Source organism: Gallus gallus, chromosome 7 (assembly GCF_016699485.2).
Source record: "Gallus gallus isolate bGalGal1 chromosome 7, bGalGal1.mat.broiler.GRCg7b, whole genome shotgun sequence".
In the NCBI taxonomy this organism is placed as follows: Eukaryota; Metazoa; Chordata; class Aves; order Galliformes; family Phasianidae; genus Gallus; species Gallus gallus.
Genome location: NC_052538.1, coordinates 26,293,615 through 26,315,044, shown reverse-complemented (window position 1 = coordinate 26,315,044; position 21,430 = coordinate 26,293,615). Strand labels below are relative to the sequence as shown.

Sequence of the window (21,430 nt, the reverse complement as noted above, 5' to 3'; positions counted from 1 at the left end):
GCTTTTTTCTCTAGTGGAGGATGAAGTGGCTGAGTCTGTGACAGCACAGATATCCCTAAGCACCTCCACCCAAGTCCTTGCCCCAGGCTGGATGCCAGTACTTAGTAACTGAAGGTCTCTGCACTTATGAGCCAGGAATCTGATGCCTAGAGCAAGTGAGTACAGAGGTCCATGCATGGTTATTTTTTGATGAGAGCTCACCAGCAGTGCTGAAGCAAGAGGAGAGGAAATGTGAAGAAATCAGGGCACCATGGCAGACAATTACGTGGGCTTTATCTCCTAGTTGCACAGAAGGTAGTTTGACACAGCCAGCAACTTTCCCTCGTAGCAAAATTTCCTTCTTAGCAGTCAGAGCATGGATCAGTCAGGAACATGACGTCTGCTTTAATAATTGTCCTTATTCCTACTGCCTGTCAGGCGGTCCCTAAGGTATAAGGACAAGAAAGTTGAAATGTGCAAATGTCCAATAGCAAGTGGCTCTTTCAAAACCCGCTGCCTCGATAGAGCTGTGCAGTAGCAGCATGTCCAGTCCATTTTTTTCTAGCTGTCTCCGCTGCCAACCCTATTAAACAAAACAAACCAGCTTGGGACAAAGGGGAACGTGTAACGTGCCCATCTCTGCAAACCCTGCTAGTAGTCTCGTGGTGCTAAGTCCGTGCATTATTTAGCTGGTGAAGAGGAGGGTGTGAAGTTGAGGATTTTCGCTTCACGGTGTGGTGGTTTCTATAAGAAACCTGTGTGACCTCCCTGTGACTGCCTGGTTAGTGGCAATAGCACGTTTTACCCAGAGTATTTGGCAAACAGGGGTTTTATTTTGTGCTTTCCTGTCTGACAGATGGTTTTTGGTTGGAGTAGGGGTGGAAATTCCCCACAGTAGTTGCGGGGAGGCTTGGCCACATCCACTGGCATTAATTATAATAATTGTCCTTTGTAATTAGCTGTGTGCCGGAGCTGGAGGCACGGCGTCACGTCTCCGCTGACTCCTCTGATTGCTGGGTCCTTCTGCAGGATGCTTTCCCACCACTGGGAAGCAGATTGTTTGGGCTGGAATTAGAGAGTAGTAGGTAGGCAGCAGCTGCTCTTGGGCTTTTTTTATATGCTGGTTGGATGTGTGAGATCAAATTGGGTCTGTTCATTTAGCAGCCTCTTCAGCGGAGGAGGAAGAGCAGCACGAGCCGCTGTAGCTGGCAGCATCCTGATCTGGGGACAGCATGAAGTGTATTGATGGCTGTAAGTGATCGGTGCCTGTTTCACTGCAGACCTAGGAAACAGCTCTATGTGTACCCACTTCTGCAGAGAGCCCCCTGCTCGTTGCCTCACTGTGTGCTGTATCAGCCCATGCAGGAGGCTCCTGGTTTGACCCGAGCTCAGTGTAAGTATTTTCTCAGCGAATACAACTCTACTGAAGTTATGCAGGAATTTTCTGCCTTGTAATTTAAACCTGAGGCTGGCTGCACTGTCAAGACCCTTGTATTTAACTTGTAAGCCTATGTACCACAAGCAGGGCTTTCATCTGAGCCCTGAACTCACTGATGATACAGTACTCAGCCATACGTGCTTCTTTGGTAGGGTCCCACACTTTCTGCATAAGTATACAGGTAATCTGTAGCATGGAAACCATTCCTACAAGGATTTAACATCAGTGGGAAAAAGAGACACACATGGTGCCTCTTATGAATCATAGAACGAATAGAGTCATGGCTGTGTTTGGAAGGGACCTCAGAGATCATCTTGTTCCAACTGCTTGCCAAGGGCAGGGTTGCCAACCACTAAATCAGGCACCAAATCAGGTTGGCCCCATCTAACTTGGCCTTGAATGCCTCAGAGATGGGGCATCTGCAGCCAGTGCCTCACCACCTTCTCAAAGAACAATTTCCCCCAGCACCTAATCTAAATATCCCCTCTTTCAGTTTAAAACCATTTCCCTTTGTCCTGTCACTATCTATCCATGTAACAGAGGTGATAATCTCCACCAGGACGTGTGAATGTTGCAGGTGGGTTACTTCGGCTGAGCTAATACCAACAGTGTGATTAATTTTCCTTTTGAACTTAATCTTTCACACCGCATGCAGTCACACCAGGATGCAAAGAGCAGAACCATGCTGCAGTTCCTCCATCGATGTAACATCCTCCATATGCACACCGCATCTTGTGACTCTTGGGCTGAATTACAAGGGGGCAGATCTGGCTCATGCAATATTGTTTGGAAACTGGTGTTTCATGTTCAGGATATGGCATCAAGGCAGTATTGAAATGAAGTCCAATTTGTGTCAAGCAGCCCTGACAAGGTAGATACAGCAACAGTGTTGTAGTGAGCAAACAGTCGCACTGAGCTTTGAGATGGGTATTTTCCATAGCTGCTCCTGTGCAGTGTGTTAGGAGCCCTGGATGATAACACAGTGCATCTCTCAAAGGAGAACAAAGATATTCCACTTTATCTGGAGAAGAAGTGCAAAGTGTCTGTGAAACCTGAATTGTGAAAAGAAATCCATGCTGCTCGTGCTCAGCTATCTTTTAGGAACGACAATAAAATTACAGTTTCTCTTATTTTTTGGCTTCGTGTCAAGCCAAGGCTGACACCAGGGATGAATCTGACCCTTTGCTCTGCTCAGCCTGGGGAAATGGGAGCAGAAGGGTACAGCTTACTCTGGCGCCTGACCCAAAACTTGCAGAGAAAGCAAGAAAATCTGCATTTCCCTCCTGCATCAAGTGCATCGAATGACTTCAGCTCGTGATATTGTATTACATTACTGAAGCTAAACTCCACGGGAGCAGGTGGTCCTGTGATGTTATTTCACCTCCCTAGTCTGTTGGCAAATCTGTCATCTTAATGTCAAGTGAGAATGAATGTTGGTGGCTGCAGACTAGTGGATTTTCGGAAGCACAGAGTTATTGGTGGTAATGGTTGTTAGTGCTGGAGGTGGGTTTATCACTTCCTAAACTGCAGGAGATTTGACTGTGCCCAACCAGAGAGGGCTATTTCTGCAAGCTTGACTCGAGAAGTCACAGATCGGAGCAGGAAATCCTTACTTGTTGCCTGTCTGCATTATGCATAGTCTAAACCTGCTTCAAATTGAGAAGTTTGAATACAAAGAAAATCCATACCCAGTGTTCTCAGCATTCAAGGAAAAAATAAAAACAAGGGAAAGAATCTGCATCTCAATCTCATCGTTGTGTTAAAGGAGATGTACTAAATTTGCAGAATGGCTGCAGCAAGTTGTGAATTATGTATGAAAGGGAAAAATTGCTTCCCTGTGCACAGAGAGAATGCAAACAGCTGTGCTGGTTGCTGTGTGCTGGTTGCAGACACCCGCATCACTGGGGACCCATGAAGAAGAGCACAGCAAATTCAGAGTTCCCGAGTTTCCCCTCCTGCTCTGGCACCAGTCCTTAGAGCTGAGTTTGAAATGACTTTTATTGCTTATAATTAATTTTTGTTCCTTTTCTCTTCTTTTCTCCTCTATTGGGCAGCTGGCCAGTTAGAGCGAGGGAGGGGGGACGAGAAACGTACACAAAGAGGCCAAATAAGGGAGTGTGAGTCTAAAAACATTATAGCTAATGTTTGCTGGGGTTTTTTAAGTTTATTTTTAAGGCTTATCTCTCTCTCTTTTTTTTTTTTTTTTTTGGCATGTTGTATTTACTGTTGATCAGAGGGGAATTAATTAGCCTGGCAAAGGCCAATGTCTTCTGGTGCTGCCAACCAAACCTTGATTCCTGTTATCTCTGCCCACCACTCAAGCAGCTACCCTAACCTGTGCTGGTACCACTATTAGAACCGGTCAAAGACAAGACTTGTACTTCAGTGCCTCATAGGTCAGACCCTAGAAAAGTGCTTTGATCTGGATTGCACCTGGTCAGAAAATGTGACTTGTGCCAAGTTGTGAGGCAGCTTTATGGTGATGGTTAAGGTTTAAGGCTGGAAGGACATTTTACCCTAAAAGGTCACCAGTTTTTTTTCAGGTTATTCAAACTCTTCTCTTTGGAAGAAAGGGGGAACGATGACAAGCTCGTTATTTACTTAGTTTTCATTTGAATTCAGCTTTAAATCCTCCACTCTGAATTCAAACAGATGAGCAAACAGCAAAACACAGCTCGAAGAGCTGTCCCTCATTGCCAGGGGAGCCTTTTGTCTGGTGTGAAGAAGAAAACATAGACAATTAGTCATCTTTATGCTTTCAAAGCATTGGTTGGATGTTGCCAAACTGTTTTTTTTTGGAGGGGGGGGAGGACGGATCTCGTCTACTCCAGTTATCTGCCACTCTGGTTTATGATGTTTCTAGGGCAACTGGTACCCTAATTGGGAGCTGGCACCCAGTGCCTTCTCAGCATCCCTAACGACTCCTTTCCCTTGAGCTCCCATAGATCTCCATTGCTCGATTTCTGAAATCACAACAGCAAAACGTTACTATTATTTCTGAGCACAGGTAAATGATTTCTTCTCTTGGATATTGCAAGGCCGACAGTTGGGAAGGCTTCAGCTGTCTCCTCTGTCAAGTTACTTCGCAGGCCAGGGACCTCGGCCAAGAATATTTCTTGTAACTTTCTTGAACTTTGCTGGAGTAACGTTAGCTTCACTGTTCTGGAAGAACGTAGCTGGCTCAGCCTGGGAGCTGGGCTTCTCATCTGCGGGACAGAGGGGTGAAGAGAAAGGCAGCGGAAGGAAAGAGACGGGGCTGCAGGGGGGGAGTAACTGCAGGCTGCCCATGAAATTGCGGCTGTCAAAGGCTCTGAATCTCAGAAAGCCGATACGGAACAATTTGTATTGGTAGGACCTGGTGTTAGAAGGAGGGGGCTTGTTTCCTGTCTGAGGGCCACGGGAACCTTTGCTCTCCCAGCCCACAGCCTGGGGGGAGTTCAGTGGGAAGCTGTGATTGCAGGAGCTCATTGAAGTGTACTTGTTCTGGGGGTCAGGAGCACCATACACCGTGCTACCTGCAATAAATAAATAATCAGATTAGTCTGAAATGCCAGATTCTGGGGGATAACGCGTAGACATGCTATGATAATTAAATATGTTCAACGCCAAAACCAAGTCGCTATTCTTAAAACGTTTCCTTGTGAAACACGATCATTTTATCACCGCCTGTAAGATGCATGGACGGTGTCAGAGAGCTGCCAGGAGCTGGGCACCGTCACAGCAAGTGGCATGGAGCTGCACTGATGTATTCACAGAGACCTTCCCCGTACATCAATTTTGTGTTCCAGTGGTGTCTGAAAGCTCTTTGACAGCGCTTTTAGTATGGGCCTTGTGCATTTGAAAGGCATCTCGCATGTTGGTGGCAGCTCTTTGGGAAGCAGTGTTCTCCATTGCCCATTGTTATGGCTCTTCCTGCGCTGCAGGCTGTGCAGAGGCCGAGCAGCATTGATCATTCAGATCGGCTCCCGGGTTCCAGGCCAAAATGCAACAAAAGGGTTTGCTGGCTCCTCAGCTAGCCAAGGGCAAATGGGCACCGTGCTTTTCACCAGACCTCTCTGTGAGATGGTAAAGGGGCAAAGGAATGCCGAGTGAGCCGTTGCAAAGAAGTGATAAAGTTACTCTTAATGCTGGTGCTTACAGCTGGAGCCTGTTGGCTAACACCAGCTGCCCCTGCCACTGCTGCTCCCTGCTTCCTCGACGGGTGTCCGGTGTAAGAATGGCATGAATAGGGTTTTCTATTTATTAGCTGTGTTAATGTGGCACATAGGAGCTGCGTTACGCTATGCACAGTACAAACACATTTATTTAGGCTTGTGTGAAAATTACTAATGAGAAAAGATGGCTGGCCAGAGCTCAAGGCATTCTGACACCTCTGAATAAAACAATGACATCCCAACAGTGTTTAAAGTGATGATTCCAGCAGAAACTCGGCCAGCTGCTTCCAGAAACTCCTACAGCATACCATTAGCCTTCTCTAAATAGTCTATTAAACAGAAGACTTGACAAATGCTAGTAGATGGTCTTTACCCTGAACTGTTTACAGTCCAAAGCCTCCATGCTTCAGATAAGTGTCTGCTTATGTGATGGCGTCCAGTGAGAAGATGATGTTACTTGTCATCTTTAAAATTATGTTTATCCCTGGATGGTCAGGACGGAAATCAAAGGAAGGAAGGATAACTCCTATATGTTTGAAATGAAAGAAAAGCTGAAGACTTAAATCGAAAGGACTTGCCTGAGGCCATGTAAAAAGTCAGTGGCAGAGTCCAGAATGGAAGCCAGATGTTCCATGAGTCTGAGACAATAGGCTTTAACGGGGAGATGTTTTCCTTCGAAGTCTGTTTTCACCTCCCTTTTGATTTATCTTTTGGTTCTCTTTTTATTTTCATTTTTTTAAAGGATATCTAAAGAATGCCATGGGGAGTTTCAAATGAAGATAATACACAGCAGAATCCAAGCTTTGGGTCATTTGGTTGTGTTCTGATTTACTATGAGCAAGAAGAGCTCTCTGATTCTAATCCTTAGGCAGGAGCCTCAAAGATTGCGAGAGCCTATAAATATTTGCTTTATTTGCAGCGAAGAGTACAGGAAGTTCTGAGTTAGCCTAATTTCGGCTTCAATATAGGCTATTTATGTACTACCTCCTGGGACCACCTCTGATTACTGAAAGAGTGACCTTATTGGAAACCAACAAGTAGGTCTGCAGTTAATTATAAAGGATTCAGAGCTCACTACAGAGCCCTAACAAAGGTATTTTTGTAGATGATGTTACGTGTTTTTATTTAACGGCTCAAATTAGGAGAGCTAAAACAGATGGTGTGCTTGTTACTGCTCTCTGAGAACACCTATAGAAAGACACTGATAATAACCGAGAGGCCAAGACGAATAGGTCAGGAGTAGTGGCAAAGATCAGGCTGTCTGGGCTCACTAATTAACATCTGAAAGCAATAATGAACTGGTCAGTGGGGTCAGGAACAGGTGATGCTGTGTGGAGGGGGAGAAAGGGGTTTTTGTTTGTCTTCTGCGTTTGGAAGAAGTGGTTTAAACATCTTTGCCTCTTTTTTAACTTTATGGTAATAGCAGCGATTTAATCTAATCTAAATGTGGTCTTCGGAGAAAATCTGCCCTAGGACTTTTCCAAAATAATTTCCTGGAGGAAAGAAGAATCTCTCTGAGTAAAGTTCAGAGCAACATCTGAAGAGAGAAATGCAGAAAGCTGACTTATGGGACAGCAAGTTTATACACGGGAAGATGCTCCTCTGGGGCATTATAGAAAATGATTATACCAGATTTCATCCATCAAGGCAAAGTAAGCTAAATCAGATACAAGGCGAAGCCCTTAGGAGGGGGAGGAACGTATTCAATTTAGTGAGGCAACTGCGATAGTAATTAAAGCCCAGATGGAAACCTTTGAATGTGTCTGGCGTCTGCGGAACCGCTGCGTTTTTTCTGTTAACTTGACATTATAAAAGGAGCACCCGAAGAATAAAGAGATGGTGTTTGAAATTTCATCAGTCAAGTGCTGTCCCGAATTTGATTTATTGTAAACAATCTTCAAAAATTGGTTTGGATGTATATGATAGAGGCAAGGGCTTTTCTCAAGTGGTAATTCACAAAGAGAGAAACTGTACGTTATTTGTAGATTTGTCTTTGCTGAAACGCAGTCAGGATTAATCGCACCATTTGCCAGCTCTGACTGTGAACCTCTTGTACTTCGGACATATGGATGGAATTTAATTCTGCTGTTATAAACTCCGAGGCAGAGTGCTGTGCTGTTTACATTATGAGAAGATATACTGCAAGATTTCAGTCGAAAAAGAAACAACCCCCAACGTAGACATTAAAACAATTAATGTAAAAAGCGAGAATCAAAAAGAGAAACCTCTTCCTACTTCTCTTTTCCTCTCATTCACAAGCCAAGAGCAAACTGTGATCTTGCAAGGAAGGAGCCTTTAAAGGTTAGAAAAATTGAAGTGGTTATTTGGCATCGCTGCTGAATGAGGGGGCTGGCCCTGCCCTGCTGCCTTGCTGTGCTCATGGGGACCCTGCAGTGTCCTCTGCTTGGGTTCAGGTCAGCACCGGTCTCTGCTCAGGGCACACAGCTCAGCCCCACATCCTCCTCCCATGTATTGAGAAGCATTTCTTGCTTCTTATACCCGTGTGCTGTGGCATTCTTCTTCAGATGTGTTCAAGCACTTTTTTCCCACATCATCCGTGAGCACAAATCTAGGGGCTTTTTCAAAAGTCTGTTACTTCCCAGCAGACACTTTTATGGGCAATTTTGTGATGTTAGAGTTGCAGGCAAAACTATTGTTAAGCGTGTGTAATTAGTGGCAATATTAATGGTCTCTAATGATACTAACTCCAGGCAGTGGTGTTTTCATTACCTCTGTGCTGATAATGGCTCACATCCTTCTACTAAATCCAGTTGCCAAAATCCTTATGGTGTTTTCCACTTAAAAAAGGATGCCCGTGTGAGCATATCTCCCTCACGTATGCAGCCAGTTTTCATTAGAAATTTTTTTGCACTCGAGTGCTTCTTTTACAGTCTGTATTCTGAAATAGCAACAAAACCTTCAATTCTTAAAAATACAAAGCTTTCTTTTAATTGAGACTTTGTGGAAGAGCTCTGCCTTCACCCCACTGATCCGCAGCTAAAGTTTGCAAGTGGCCCATGGACAGGAACCCACAACCTGGGTCTCAGTCATTGAGTTGAGACAGATTAAATTAAGCTTCAGATTAATTATTTTAGTCTTCATTTTACCTCCACTTGTAACATTTGAGGGCACAACAAAGGTGTGTGTATGGAAGGTGATTTTTACATGAGACAGATTGGGTGATGGTGGCATTGCGCACCCAATGGCTTTCCCATCAGCTTAGCCTGGAACTTTCCTTAAAGCCAAACAAATTGCAATTAAAAAAAAATCCTTTTTTATTCCCTAAAACCAATATCCTGTTAAGTTTATAAGGCCACTGGCTATATTTATGGCCCTTACACCCCCTAAGGGGGACCATGCCGCTTTTGTCTGCAGCTTCACTGCCGCCACGGGGGCAAGGTCTGAGCCGTGCATCAGCGTACGTTGGAGGGGACCTGAGAGATTTATAATGGGAAAACGCTGACAGTTTGGTAATTTATTGCCACACTAATGGGTAGCACTGTAGTTCCTGACAGCTCCAAGTCTTTGTTCTCTGGAATAGTTGGGTTTCTAATCCACTCGCTTTGCTGGATTCCCCCCTCTCCCTGATGAATGGGTCTAAGTTGGTGAATCTATATTGCTGGATTTTCCCTTGCTGTTTTTATAGCTTTTCACATGGGCTCCCTGTTCTTGAAATTTGCCAGGTATTTTAGGAACTTCACAGTTCAAACAAGTTGCTTTTTGCCCTTGTTACTCTTGTGCTCCTGGCCCTGCTGACGTGCACATGGATGCTCTGGTGGCGCTGGCATCTCTGGCACGTTGTTGTGTCCAGGACTGTGTGTGGACACTGAGCAATGCCTATGCCTAACTTATTTGGGGAGAATGCTGTGAATCTGCATAAGAGTCTTACACAAAAAGTGCTTTATCTTGCCGAGTTACTGAGTCAGTTTAGGGTATTCTATTGACAGATGCTTTGAGTGAAATTGTGCATGGTAAATTAATGAAGGCCAGCAGAGGTATTATGGTGGGTGAATGCACATGCCATTAGAGTCAATGGCTGGCTGAAAAAAGTTAACGGTCATTAAGCGACTGTTAAAAAGGCTGGTGGACACAGATTTATTCTGTTGCAGGGCTTGAGCTGGGCAGAGCTCGCTGTGTGCCTCCGGGCCCCAGGACAGCTTGGGTTTGTGTTCCCTATCCCTGTGCTGCTGCTTCTGCCCCAGCCGATGGACCAGAGCCTGCAAGAGCCACCAGTGAGCAGGTAAAGCTCCACACCCCTCATCCTTACCTGGAGAGTGCCTGGGGATGTGGAATGGCATAGAGCCTCTGCACAACTCCAGTGGGTGTGAAACAGAGCGCTAGGCTCCGACCAAAGGTTGTCCAACTTTGTACCGTTACTGGCAATTCGTCTGGGAATTTGACATATAGAAAATGTAGGAGATGTGGCATTGTCTCTGGAGGGGTACACAAGAAGAAGATGGATGTGGCACTGAGTGACGTGGTTTAGTGGGCATAGGTGATGAGTTGATGGATGGACTTAGGTGATCTTAGTGGTCTTTTCCAATCTTAATGATTCTATGATTCTATTTCCCGGGCACCTGCATAACCTGGGCTGTGTCCTTCTCTGCGAGCACTGTCAATTCTTTTTATCCCACATTATACTTTGAATGCGGTGATTCTGACTGAAATAAAATGCGTGGAGAAAATTAATGATTTGATATCTTCCTGCTGCTGCCAAAGGAAATATAAAAGAGTCTTTGATCTGGGGGTTTTAGAAAAGTGAGCTGGACCAGATACTGATACTTACTTACTGACCTAGGTAAGTGATAAAGCGACTGTGTCGAAGTTTAATTAGTCTTGATCAAGATACGTTTTTAAGATTTAGAACCAGTGGCCTTTTGAAGAAGAAAGGCTTCGGGTTGTCATTTATGCTGCAACGTGTCCTTTTATCATACTTCGTATGTCTCCGGCAGGAACGGGTTTTATTTTAGAGGAAAAGAGAAATGGCTCATTTGATGGAGATTAGCACGGACAAGCTTACTGATGTTTGAAGGCAACTTCTCCGTCTTACCTTTTTCTCTATTTCATATCCCGCAGAGATTACCTCAGCCTGCCGTTGTTAGTCACTGTTATTTATATAAAGATATGTAATGCGTTTGTGCTTGAGGGGTCGTCTGTAGCGGGGTATGCAATTTCAGAGTGTGGAGACTGGCAGAAATTACGGTGAAGAATTGCTTCCCAGTGACAGCTTCATCCTGCTTGTAATATGTCATTGCGTGTGACTTTCAATTAATCACGCAATAACAAAACACTGCGTCTGGCGACAATGGTGCGCCCATTCATATTGAGAAGTAAGTCTTGGCTTCATGAACACAAATGCTGTCGCGGTCCCCTGCCCACTCGTGCACTTTAATCAGCAAGTCTCAGTGCAGAGGGAACATTTCTTCTTCCCCTCTCCCCACCACCCTTCTATTAAGCTGCAATCCATAACGTCTCACGTCACCGTAATGGCCTGATGGTGTGCGGTGTTAAACGATGGCAGGAATTTGACTTTGTCTCACTCTGCCTTGACCTTGGTGTCTTCAGTGAGTCCCCCTCCCTCTGTTTTCAAAGAGGGAGTGGGGGGCTGGGAGAGAAAATAGAAGAGTGTCAGAGTGGACTTTGGAGATATTTCACGGGAGGTTTAATGCTGCTCTTGGAGGAAATGAGGGAGATAAAAGGTAAGAGAGAGACCATTACTGGAAGACAGAAAGGTCTGCAGGTCTGCAGATTTCCAGGAGGAGATGCAGAACTGGCTCCACAGGCTGAGGGCTGCCATGTACTGGATCTCATTGGTAGGCACAGTGGAAACCTCGCAGTAATTCTTCGTCTTGCTCAGTCTCCCATTTATAATACAGTTGCTCAGTAATGTATCATCTTAAGTAAAATTCCCAAATCTCACTGTGTTTTACAGCTGTATCTATATCCTGAACGGAAACATAAAGAAGCACTTGTGCTTTCTGCTTGGGCCACAAAGATAGAAGGTCGCCCTGGTGTTCCAGCCACCAGTGTGAGTTCCTGTCATTGTACCCAGCCAACTTCAGGGGTACAGTCTCACTCCGTGGAAAGCCATGGGCCTTTTTCTGTGGTTCTTTTTGGGTTAGCACTGAGGTTTTACACCTTACACAACACAAATAAGAAGCCTGTTAGTAATTAGCATCAATGCTTTTCTTTTTTCGCCTAAGGGGGTGGTGGATTTAATTTTTAAGAAGTGCTTGGCTGGACAGCGTTGGCAGAATCTCCTGAGCAGTCTGAAAACTGGTTTAGAGCAGAGCATTGGCACATTATGTGAAACAGGAAACTGATTTTTGTATCTCTTCCCATGTATTAATGCTACCTGTGAATTTGAGACACATTTGACCAGCTGCCTTGAAAAGAACAGTCTGGAAGAGGCACTTGTGTTCTCTGTGGTTTGTGATAGTGGTGTGTTGGGTGCATTGGAGTACTCTCAGAGTGTAAACAAAAAGTAAAAATCTTTGGGGTTCTGAGGAATAACAGTGAGGTCAGCAGTCCTTGGCTTGCTGAGTCTTCCCATTGTCCCTGCATTATCAGCCAGACAATAAAAGCAGAGTTAAGCGAGGGTTTATCGCAGACATGATTAATCTGGGATAAGAGATGTGTTACTCCTGCACCATCTGAGGTTCTCATTCCCTCCACGATGCAATCTCTGCCAGTTGGTGAGGGTATTGGTTTGGGTTCTTTAATTAATGCTGCCCCACCTATCCCACTGATTAGCAGTGGATCTGACAAGATGCTGAACTTGCTCAACTATATGAAACAAAAGCAGTTCCTCTTGTGTAGGTTTGGGGGACATTTGGGATCATAAAAGGTGACTCTTCTGGTGATCAGACTGGGTCTGATCCCTGGCAGATGCAAACCAGCACAGCTTCATAAAGCCACTTACTACCAGGCTGTCTATTTACTTCAAGCCTTTACACCCAGGGAAGGAGGCTGGTGCGTGTGCAAGCATCCTAAAGCACACAGAAGTGACTCCAAGAAGGGAGGGTACGTAATCAATTTCTCATTCCCAAATTATTTTTCCAGAATCCCCACAGTATGGTGTTTGAGTAACAGGATAATTTCCTAGCTATTAAGTGCCTGAAAATCAGCAGTAATTAACTTAGTGCAAATTCTTCCCTTCCACTCCCTCCTCTTTGCTTGGAAAAAAAAAACAACAAACAAACCCCCTTCCTCAGCAGAGGAGATGCAGATGGAAGTGGTGTCTTCTGCCTTAGTGAAGTCGTGTACAGGCTACATTTCTTTTTCCCCTTTCAGTGCTGTGAATAACATAATTGCTTTGTTATCCCTCAGGGGATTTGTAATATTAACATTGGTTAATGACATTAATTCAAGTTTTTACCATTAATAAAATGGCATTGCTTAAAATTAAGCATTACATTTCAATTAGTAGTCCATCGAAGACTTTAATAGTCTGGAGCATTAAAGTGATTTTTTTTTTAATTTCTTATTAATTTTTTATTGTATCATGCTAATTTCCAAAGAGTGATTGAAAGCCAAGCTGATCCAACCAACGACCCTATCTGCCATGTTTCTTATGGGAACTTCTATCTTTTATGACATTATGCAAAAAGGTCACATTTCCACAAAGCAGGAATCTGTTTCCGTCACCTCCTGAATTCATTACCATCCTTTTTACTTTTTAACATGAGGCACATGATATACAGGCACCCCAGGTGGACATGTTTAAATTAATCTAGTAATAATTGATTCAGAAGAGATTTGGAGGACAGAATTTGCATAAAAGCCATAATGAGAGCAAATCCTCCAAGGCCAGACTGAACAGCTAAGTCTCTGAATAACTTACATCTTCTAAACTAATTTGGTTATATATGCAATGCGAAGGTGTGGGGGCTGGAGCTTCGTGTGATTGGAATTCATTACAAATAATTCATCTCTGGAAAGCCTGGCCTCGGAGTGCATTAAAACTATATCAGCCACCAAGCGCGTGCTCAGACCCTGCCTCCTGGAAGATGACAGTGAGGTTTCTGTCTTGCTTGGCTTTTATAAAGCATTTCCGAGGAAGCAGGGCTCTGTCCTGAGGCCAAGGTATGCCATCAGCAGGCTGCTTCAAGGGCTGAGGTTTTGGCTGGACGTTTGGATTTGCCAAAAACCTGAGTGTGGGGGTTGCCTCATATTTGTCCCTTCCTTTCCAGCATGGAGCTGCTTTTCTGGGTCATAGACCATAGGATTTGTATGAAATCCTGCATCACCTTGGGAATTTAGGGGAAGGGACATCCTACAGGTTTGGGACCATGCTGTAGGCTGTTTAGGCAATGTAAATCTGTAGGCAGTGAAAATTAGGACTCCAGTTCATTAAAAGAAGGGAGCCGGAGGAGTCACTGCCATGTTTCACATTCTCTTGGTAAATATTCTCATCCTAAATATCTTTTTGAGAAAAGCACTAAAAGGATCTTGCCATGACACCACATAGTAATTCCTGTGCTAGAGGGCACAGGTTAGCAGGTAACATGGTGCCGTGTTCCTGGTACCACAGAATTTGAACAGAGGTTTGGATTTAGGGCATACATTGACCACTTGATTGCCTTCTGGCCAAAGGTTTCCATATGATAGCCAGTGTTGTGCAGTGCCAAGAAGGTGCTGCAGCAAAATGCATTGTTCTCCCCAAGCAGGCTGAAACTTGGACCCCGCAGTACAGCAGTACTTTATGCTTCTCCTCCTGGAGTTAGAATTAAGCTGTATGTCTGTGTTAAGTGGCAAGGCGTTGGTCTTAGAGCCGGCACTGGGGTCTTGAAACTGTAAAAACAAAGCTTTAGGGGAAATGTCTTGTGGCTGACTGTCAGGATGGACATTGGTTGGTTGGTGTGATGTCTACATGGCTGGCATTTTGTCTGCTGGAGGCTCAAATTCTGAGATCACTTCGGGTCAAAGGAGAAATCTGATATTTTTTCTAAAATATCATCTTCTTAGTGTTTTCCCAAGAAGATCAGCAGCTCCAGACTATGCAGCATCAGAGGTTGTTGGAGTGACACTGGCTGGTCATGGTGGTAGAGTGGTAGCATGGTGGTAGGAGCTGTGGCTCTACTGCTTTACAAATGTACAAGTGCAAGAGGCAACTTGAAGAAAAGCTGCTGTGTTTCCACAGCTTAAGGCATGAGTCTGTGGCTTGAGTACCTAATCTCCAGCCAGACAGCCCTTGCAGGCAGTGGGCTATTTGCAGTAGGTGTGATCCTGGATGTACTGCACTTACATCACTGATCTGCATGTCAGCAGCATGTCTGGCACCTTGGATTTACAGCAGCCATACAGAGGACTCTACGTCACATGTTGAGCAAGAACAGAGGTCCCAAAACCACTAAAATACCTCTGCTTGTGCAGTCCCACGGTGCACAGTGCAGGGAAGGTCTTCCAGCCCCACTGTTGAAGTCTTTTGGATAACATGGAAGTATACCACCAGGGAAATAAATGTGTGCAAGCATTCGTTGCCAAATCCAACCTTTGGATAAACAGAGGACTTCAGACTCCCAGGCACCTTCTCACAAGTGCTAAATTCGTTTCCCAAACAAACCCTCACAAAACCCCTCGTGTCTTTTTATTATGTGTAGCTAGTCAAAGAAAGATGTAAAGCCCTTTGGGGAGGGCCTCTGGAAGCAGTTGGGGACAGACTCAATGTGTGGTCAGGTTCACGCCGCTCACAGGGCTGAGTGTCAGCAGAGCAGGTATTTATTCATGTCCACCAGCTTTGGCCACATCCCAGCAGCACAGTGTATTTTGCTCTGTCACACAGGCTTTTATTGTTGGATCAGCTCTACCTAATGGGGGCTTTCTCTAAGAGGTTCCTGTTCTTGAGGACCTCCTGTGAAGGTGAAGGTCTGTTTGGGTTACAAGACCCTGCAGCTGGTGATCATGCTGTAAATGTAGCAGCATATTAGGTTAAACTGATTTCTCCCCTGCAAGAGTAAACTGGATAATTTAGACAGATCTGGGTAACAGAAAGGTTACAGTGAAGTGACCTGTGTTGTGAGATCTTGATTGTTTTGTTCCTGACATAAAACCCTCCGTGATACTGGGGTGGGTATGGAAGGAGCTGGGGAGCACCCAGTGGTGAGCACAGGGCTTCAGCTTCTGCTTTGCCTTAGGAGAGCCTGCACACCCTGCTCCCACCTTGCTGCTGGGCTCTGGGCTGGTGTAAAACATAGCCCTGGGGTTATGCAGGGAAGTATGGAGTGAGGATGGGAGGGAGAGGACACAGAGTGGCACAGGGATGAAGGACCAAGGCCTTGCTGCCCTTTTCTAAGGCAGTGGCAGCCCATCACAGCCACACTGCCGAGCTGTCGTGCTTTGTAATGTTTTTATTTGTTTCCTTTATTCTTCCAGTGTTTTTTTTTTTTTTTTTTTTTGGAATACTTTAGCATTCACCTCTTTCCACTGCTCTCTTCTCTCTGGTCTCCATTCTAATAAAATCATAACTGCGCCAATGACAAAAGATCCTGAACGGAAGAATTAATGCTTTTTCAGGAGGTTCCTTTTTTTAGCCTTTTTTAAAGGCATCTCTTTTCTTTAAAATGAAAGATGAAGCATTTTCTTTTATCCTTAAACTTTACTGTCACGTTTTATTAAGTCAAAATGATAGTTACAGTCAGAGGAAAGCAGGATATGGATTCCTGGTACAGCCATTTTTAAAGTGTGCTTTGTTTTAAAGCCTTGAAGATTGATTGAAGGTATTTTTCTTTTAGACGTGGAGCTTTAGTCAAAGGGGGCCTGATCTGAGTTACCCTCTGTAAATCAGGATTAGCTCCTATGAAATCAGTGGAGTTGCAATGATACAGTGCAGGGTGAGTTGGAATAGACTCGTGCCCCAGGAGGGATGACAGGGGATGCCCCAAATTCTGCGCTGGGGCGAGGGGTGAAGATCCTATTGGGCTGCCATGAAAGGCATCAGGGGAGAAATGGGATATCTGTGCTCACAGAGATGCTGGGGCTGCCATTTCAGCCCAAGTGATGCCCCTACAAGGAGCAGCGCTTGTCCCATTCAGTACCACTGTGCCAGAGGCATGTGAGCCTAAGGAGCCTGAACAGGAGATGAGAGGATAGCGGCAGGAGTCATGCTCTACGAAGTGCCTCTCTGTGGAGCCCAAATGTGCTGACCTTTGTGGCAGAGGGCCAAAAGGATTCCCAGCGTGTGGTAGGAGAGGGATGAGAGGGGCCCCAACTTGTCTTGAGGCTGCCAGGCTCTCAGTGGGGAGATGGCAGAAAGGCACACGGGATTATTGGACATTTTCATTATTTATTTTTTTAATGTGTCTGCATTTTGGAGGAAGGCAGTAGCTCAGGTGGTAAAGGTACATCAGAGATGAGCAAATAAAGAATTGAAGGGGTGTGTCCTGCCTGGGATTTGAGTTTAACCGGGGATTTCATCTCTTGTCTCTCATCTGTACTGAAACCTTGACAGCTGATTTCTCAAGCCTTAAGCCATTGTGAGCAGAGGCACTTTAATAAGAACAGCTATTTTTATAGTATTTAAACTGTATCTAGAGGGCTTAGGGCTAGGACAAGTTCCAGCAGCGAGGCTGGGATGTGGTTGGGACGTGGATGTGGAGGGCTGGTCCTGAGCACCTCCCCACCATCCCTCTCAGTAAACATCTGCAGCTGGGGCAGCTGGGACAAAATGGGAGGCTCGAGCCTGGCCTTCCCCAGCAGAATTTAAACATTTACATTTTTATTTAGCTGCCAGACCCTCACTGGCAACTACCAGAGAGTGCTCTTGGCCTACAGCTGCTCTCCTTGGGCACACAGCACTTGTTCATCTGGGAGTATGGGTTTTTTTGGAAATAAAATTGCAGCAGCTGGAAAAAGCAATGTCTTGGTTAGGGTGTCTCTTAAAATATTGAAAAGAAAATGACCAAGGCAGGTTGGGAAGGGGCACATTGGAGGAGTAACTGCTTGCGATGATATCCAGTATCTGAGCAGGTGCTCTGAGCTCTGGTTTCTTTTGCCTTGACCAAGCTGGTATTTACCCACTGACTCATTGATCCCAGACACCAGTCCAGGACTGCACATGGCACGGATTTCATTTAATAGATTTAGTGGTTGTAATTGGGTGAAAGAGATAGTTGACAAATGGAAGGAAGCAGGCTTTTCATATTGTTTCCTTTTCATCTTTCTTTGGTCATATATTTCCACTTCATATCAACTTTGAAACCATGATTTTCAAGCACGCTTTGGATTTCCCTGTGACAACAAGGAAAAAGGAGGTGGAACTTTACCCCAAATACTGGTTACAGCTTTCTAAGGAATGCTGAAGTCTCTTGGACTGTGGTAAAATCTCCCAGGGAAAGTGGCAGAAATCCAGCTACTTGGCACATCTCACAACTAGTCCAGACAAAACACTAGTAAATGTACTCTGCTTTGGCACAGAATAATCTGTGGGATGCTATGAAGCTCTCTTGTATGAAACTTATTGTTTCATGACTCTGTTGAGTGTGAAGCTTGGATTTACTCATCTGCTGCTTCTGGACCACACGGGGCCTTAGAGGAGCATTGGAGGGCTGTGGGAGAGCTCTGCTTTGTGTCCTCAAGCACTCTTATCTAATTTATAAGTTTTGTTCACCTGACTTGAGGTCATTTTTTGGATGGTTAGCACATGAAAGCAGCTATATTGGCTCAGATCAAAAGTCTGCCTAGCTTAGTACCTTATTTCTGGGATTAGGTAATCACAGCTGGACTGGGAGGAGTACAGCATGCATAAAGTGAGATTTCTGTGCCTGTCTCTTCCAGTTCCCAGCAAGGATCTCTGACATGAAGAAGTCCTTTTGCTTCTTTTGCATTTCCCATAACAACCATCTCCTATCAAAGGGAAATTTGGCTTTGTCTCTGCTGGAGCTTTCAGTGGATCTGATAGCTACACAAATGCATCTCCCTGGGGTCCACAGATGTGTACTGTATTTAACTTCTGGATCCATACTGAAAAAAAAAAAATAGTCATTTAAACCAATGGCTGAAAATATAATCTGGTGCTCCATCATCAATAACTTCCATTATAGTGTGACTTGAGTAACATCTCCATCATCTGAGATGCCACAGTGCCCGTTTATGTATGCCCTGCAGTATGCTGGTGCTTAATGACTGAACACTGTTCTGACTTTGGCTTTGAATGATTCACGTCTCTGACTTCTGCCAGTCTGTCTTTAATTTAACATTATATTTGCTGTGTTAAAAAACAAACAAACAAAAAAAGCCCCGCAGCTCTATAGTGAAACACTGTAGAAATTCCACTGGAGAAACAGAGGGGGATTCTATACAGCCCTACATAAAATCCGTATATAGGGCTGAAAAAAAATAATGTGAAATGCTGTAGTCTCCCAGTCTTGCCAGTTGGGAAACCAAATCTCTGTGATGTCCCCAGCTCCTGAATGCCAACGTTATTTTCAGTCAATGGTACATAGCGACTGCTGAGGACATGCATAATGGATGCACTTCTGTATGCCTGTGTTTAAAATCGCAGAGAAATACACTTAAGAATAAAACAGGATCCATCTTTCAGACCTGCTGTCTCCCACTGCTGCCTGTTGTTGCTCCCATGATGCCCAAAGACCTTCAGGAACTTCTCCTAGCTCCTTGATGTCACAGCATGGTCCCCCAGGTTGAAGTTTGCCTTTGCCGTGAGGCTGTCATTGCTCGCCAGAGCCTTGTGTTATTGGACTGCAGTCTGAGTGCTTCAGCTCACTGGAGGGGTTTGGGGGACTGCAAGCAAAACCAGAGAGGCACTGGGCACTGCGAGAGCTGACTGTCGTGTTACCTTTAGGAATCACGACACCCACTGGAACTGAAAATCTCATTATATGTGAATTTAATCAGAATCAGCTTTATCAGTAGATAAGATTCAATGATAGAAGGCTCCATTTGTTTGAAAACATGTGTTTGCATTAATTGAACAGAGTTACGTAGGAAAAAAAAACAACAATGTGCACATCAGGAAGATTAAATTTGGCAATGCAGATTTTCCTAAGCTGCTTCAGCATCTTGGGGAGCGGGGGCAGGAGCTAATTAATCCTCCATCCCCTGCCTTAGGCCTGGTAGCCCCAGGGAGCTTAAAGAGCCGTATCTTTTATGCTTCTGTTGTTACCAACTGCTCACGTAGGAGAGGCAGGGCTTGCCCCTCTACCTGAGAAAAGAGCTCCTCCTCCTCAGCTGTGCCTTAGCTGTGGCATCCTATGGTAACACAGGCAATTGACTCACTTCTCACCCTTCTCCCCATTAAGCTCTTTTAATTTTTTATGTTACACCTTAATTAGCACTTTCCTGGCAACACCTTTAAATTGGCTTTCCTTGATTCAGGACATCTAGAACAGCAGTGGTAAGAAGTATAAATCTCCTGTTAGAACAGTATTAATTGCACATGTTCTGATGTTGGCCCACCCAGAGCGATCTCTTGGGTGCAATGCGACATTTAAATACTCCTCCCGTGAAGTGGAAGAGTGAGGAGTCCACACTGGGGACACATTTATACCTGGAGCACTGGTGATGTCATGTTGTCAGTGCTGCCCACTGGGTACTGTATAAGGACACATTCCCCAGAGCTACACAGAGATATCTACAAAGCTGTGCACTGTGCCTCCCTTTGAAGTTAGAAGCTCAAATATGGTCGTAAATTGGGTCATTTGTTTTTTAGATGCTGTTTTGTGGGTTATTTTCATGTGTACTTACCACAAGCGGGGTTGGGATGAAAGGGGAATTCCACCCTCCCCTCCCCATGCTACAAACTTTGGATAAACATTAATCTTTCTGAAAGTGGAATTATTTGTATTTCAGGTATCCTCCCTGGGCCCACCTTGGAAGCTAGATCTGCAACTGCCCTTCAGTCATGGTTGTTTCAAGATTAAAGGCCATTTCCCTGTCATTGCCAAGCCTTTTTCTTCTTGCTTTTCATCTCTCCGCATCACAGAATGTACCTGAATACTCTGAAGCTGAACATCAGCAGTGTGTCAGGAAAGAACACCCCACAATCGCTTTTGAAGGTAAGAGCCTCTATTTCTGTTTCAAGTTCCAGTAGGATAATCCATTTTGAAGTCCTTCCTGGTGTTGTTATGGAGAAGGGTTTGGTCTGTGTTGTTTTCCTTACACCTGCTATCCACAGGTCAGTGCAAGTGGCCTGGTGAATTGCATTCACCTTGAAGATCTGCAGGGTTTTCCCTCTGAGGTTTCCTAGCACTCACTTCAAGCAGTCTGGGACTGCTGGTGTAAGAATCTCTGCTTCCAGTACTGCTACAGTTTCCTGAGGTCTTGTGCTACGTTGAAACTGCGTTTCATGTGTTTGTATACCTCTCACAGCTGGCTGGATCTAGAGGGGTAATGAGCGAAAAGTGATAGAGAGTTTGGACATATCTGAATGCAGAAGTAAACTGTTTTAAAATTGCAGCACGTGGCTGCCATATTGTCTGTTGACTTTTGGGGGGATGTATTTATCACCTCAGCCAGTAGTTTTTCTGCCTTTCACTTAGACACTCAACTTGACAAGATCTTATGTATGCAAGAAGGGGCCTTTGTGGAAGCCCCATCCTCGGAAACATGGAAGGTTGGGTTGGATGGGGCTCTAAGCACCGGATCAAGCTTTAGATGTTCCTGTTCACTGCAGAGGGGTTGGACCAGGTAACCTTTAAGGGTCCATTCCAACTGAAAAGACTCTATGGTTCTACAGTACTAAGATGCGTTACTTCAGCATTCTGCCATGCCAATCTTTTTCCTGTTCCTTTGAAAGACCGGGTTACCCTTCTTCTCATCCAGATGGATTTTCCACGAGTGTATGTGTATCCCTATGCTGTGGTCTGTCTGCATACCCACATGGCACTTAGCTCACGATGCT

The 21,430-nt window shown here is 44.8% G+C and overlaps 1 protein-coding gene across 13 annotated transcripts in view; it reads left to right on the top strand.

The window, feature by feature from the left end:
- Window positions 1–21,430, top strand: part of SEMA5B (semaphorin 5B) — a 252,209-nt gene that overhangs the window by 101,555 nt on the left and 129,224 nt on the right. For 9 of the 13 annotated variants that reach the window (XM_040704228.2, XM_040704230.1, XM_015289991.4 and 6 more), the window contains one exon: window positions 20,380–20,585. In XM_040704228.2, coding sequence (XP_040560162.1) covers window positions 20,432–20,585 — 154 coding nt within the window. In that variant the 5' untranslated portion in view covers window positions 20,380–20,431. Of the gene's footprint in view, window positions 1–9,680; window positions 9,812–20,379; window positions 20,586–21,430 lie in introns of all 13 variants that reach the window. The other 4 variants (XM_040704229.1, XM_046943776.1, XM_040704225.2 and 1 more) reach the window with 1 other exon arrangement.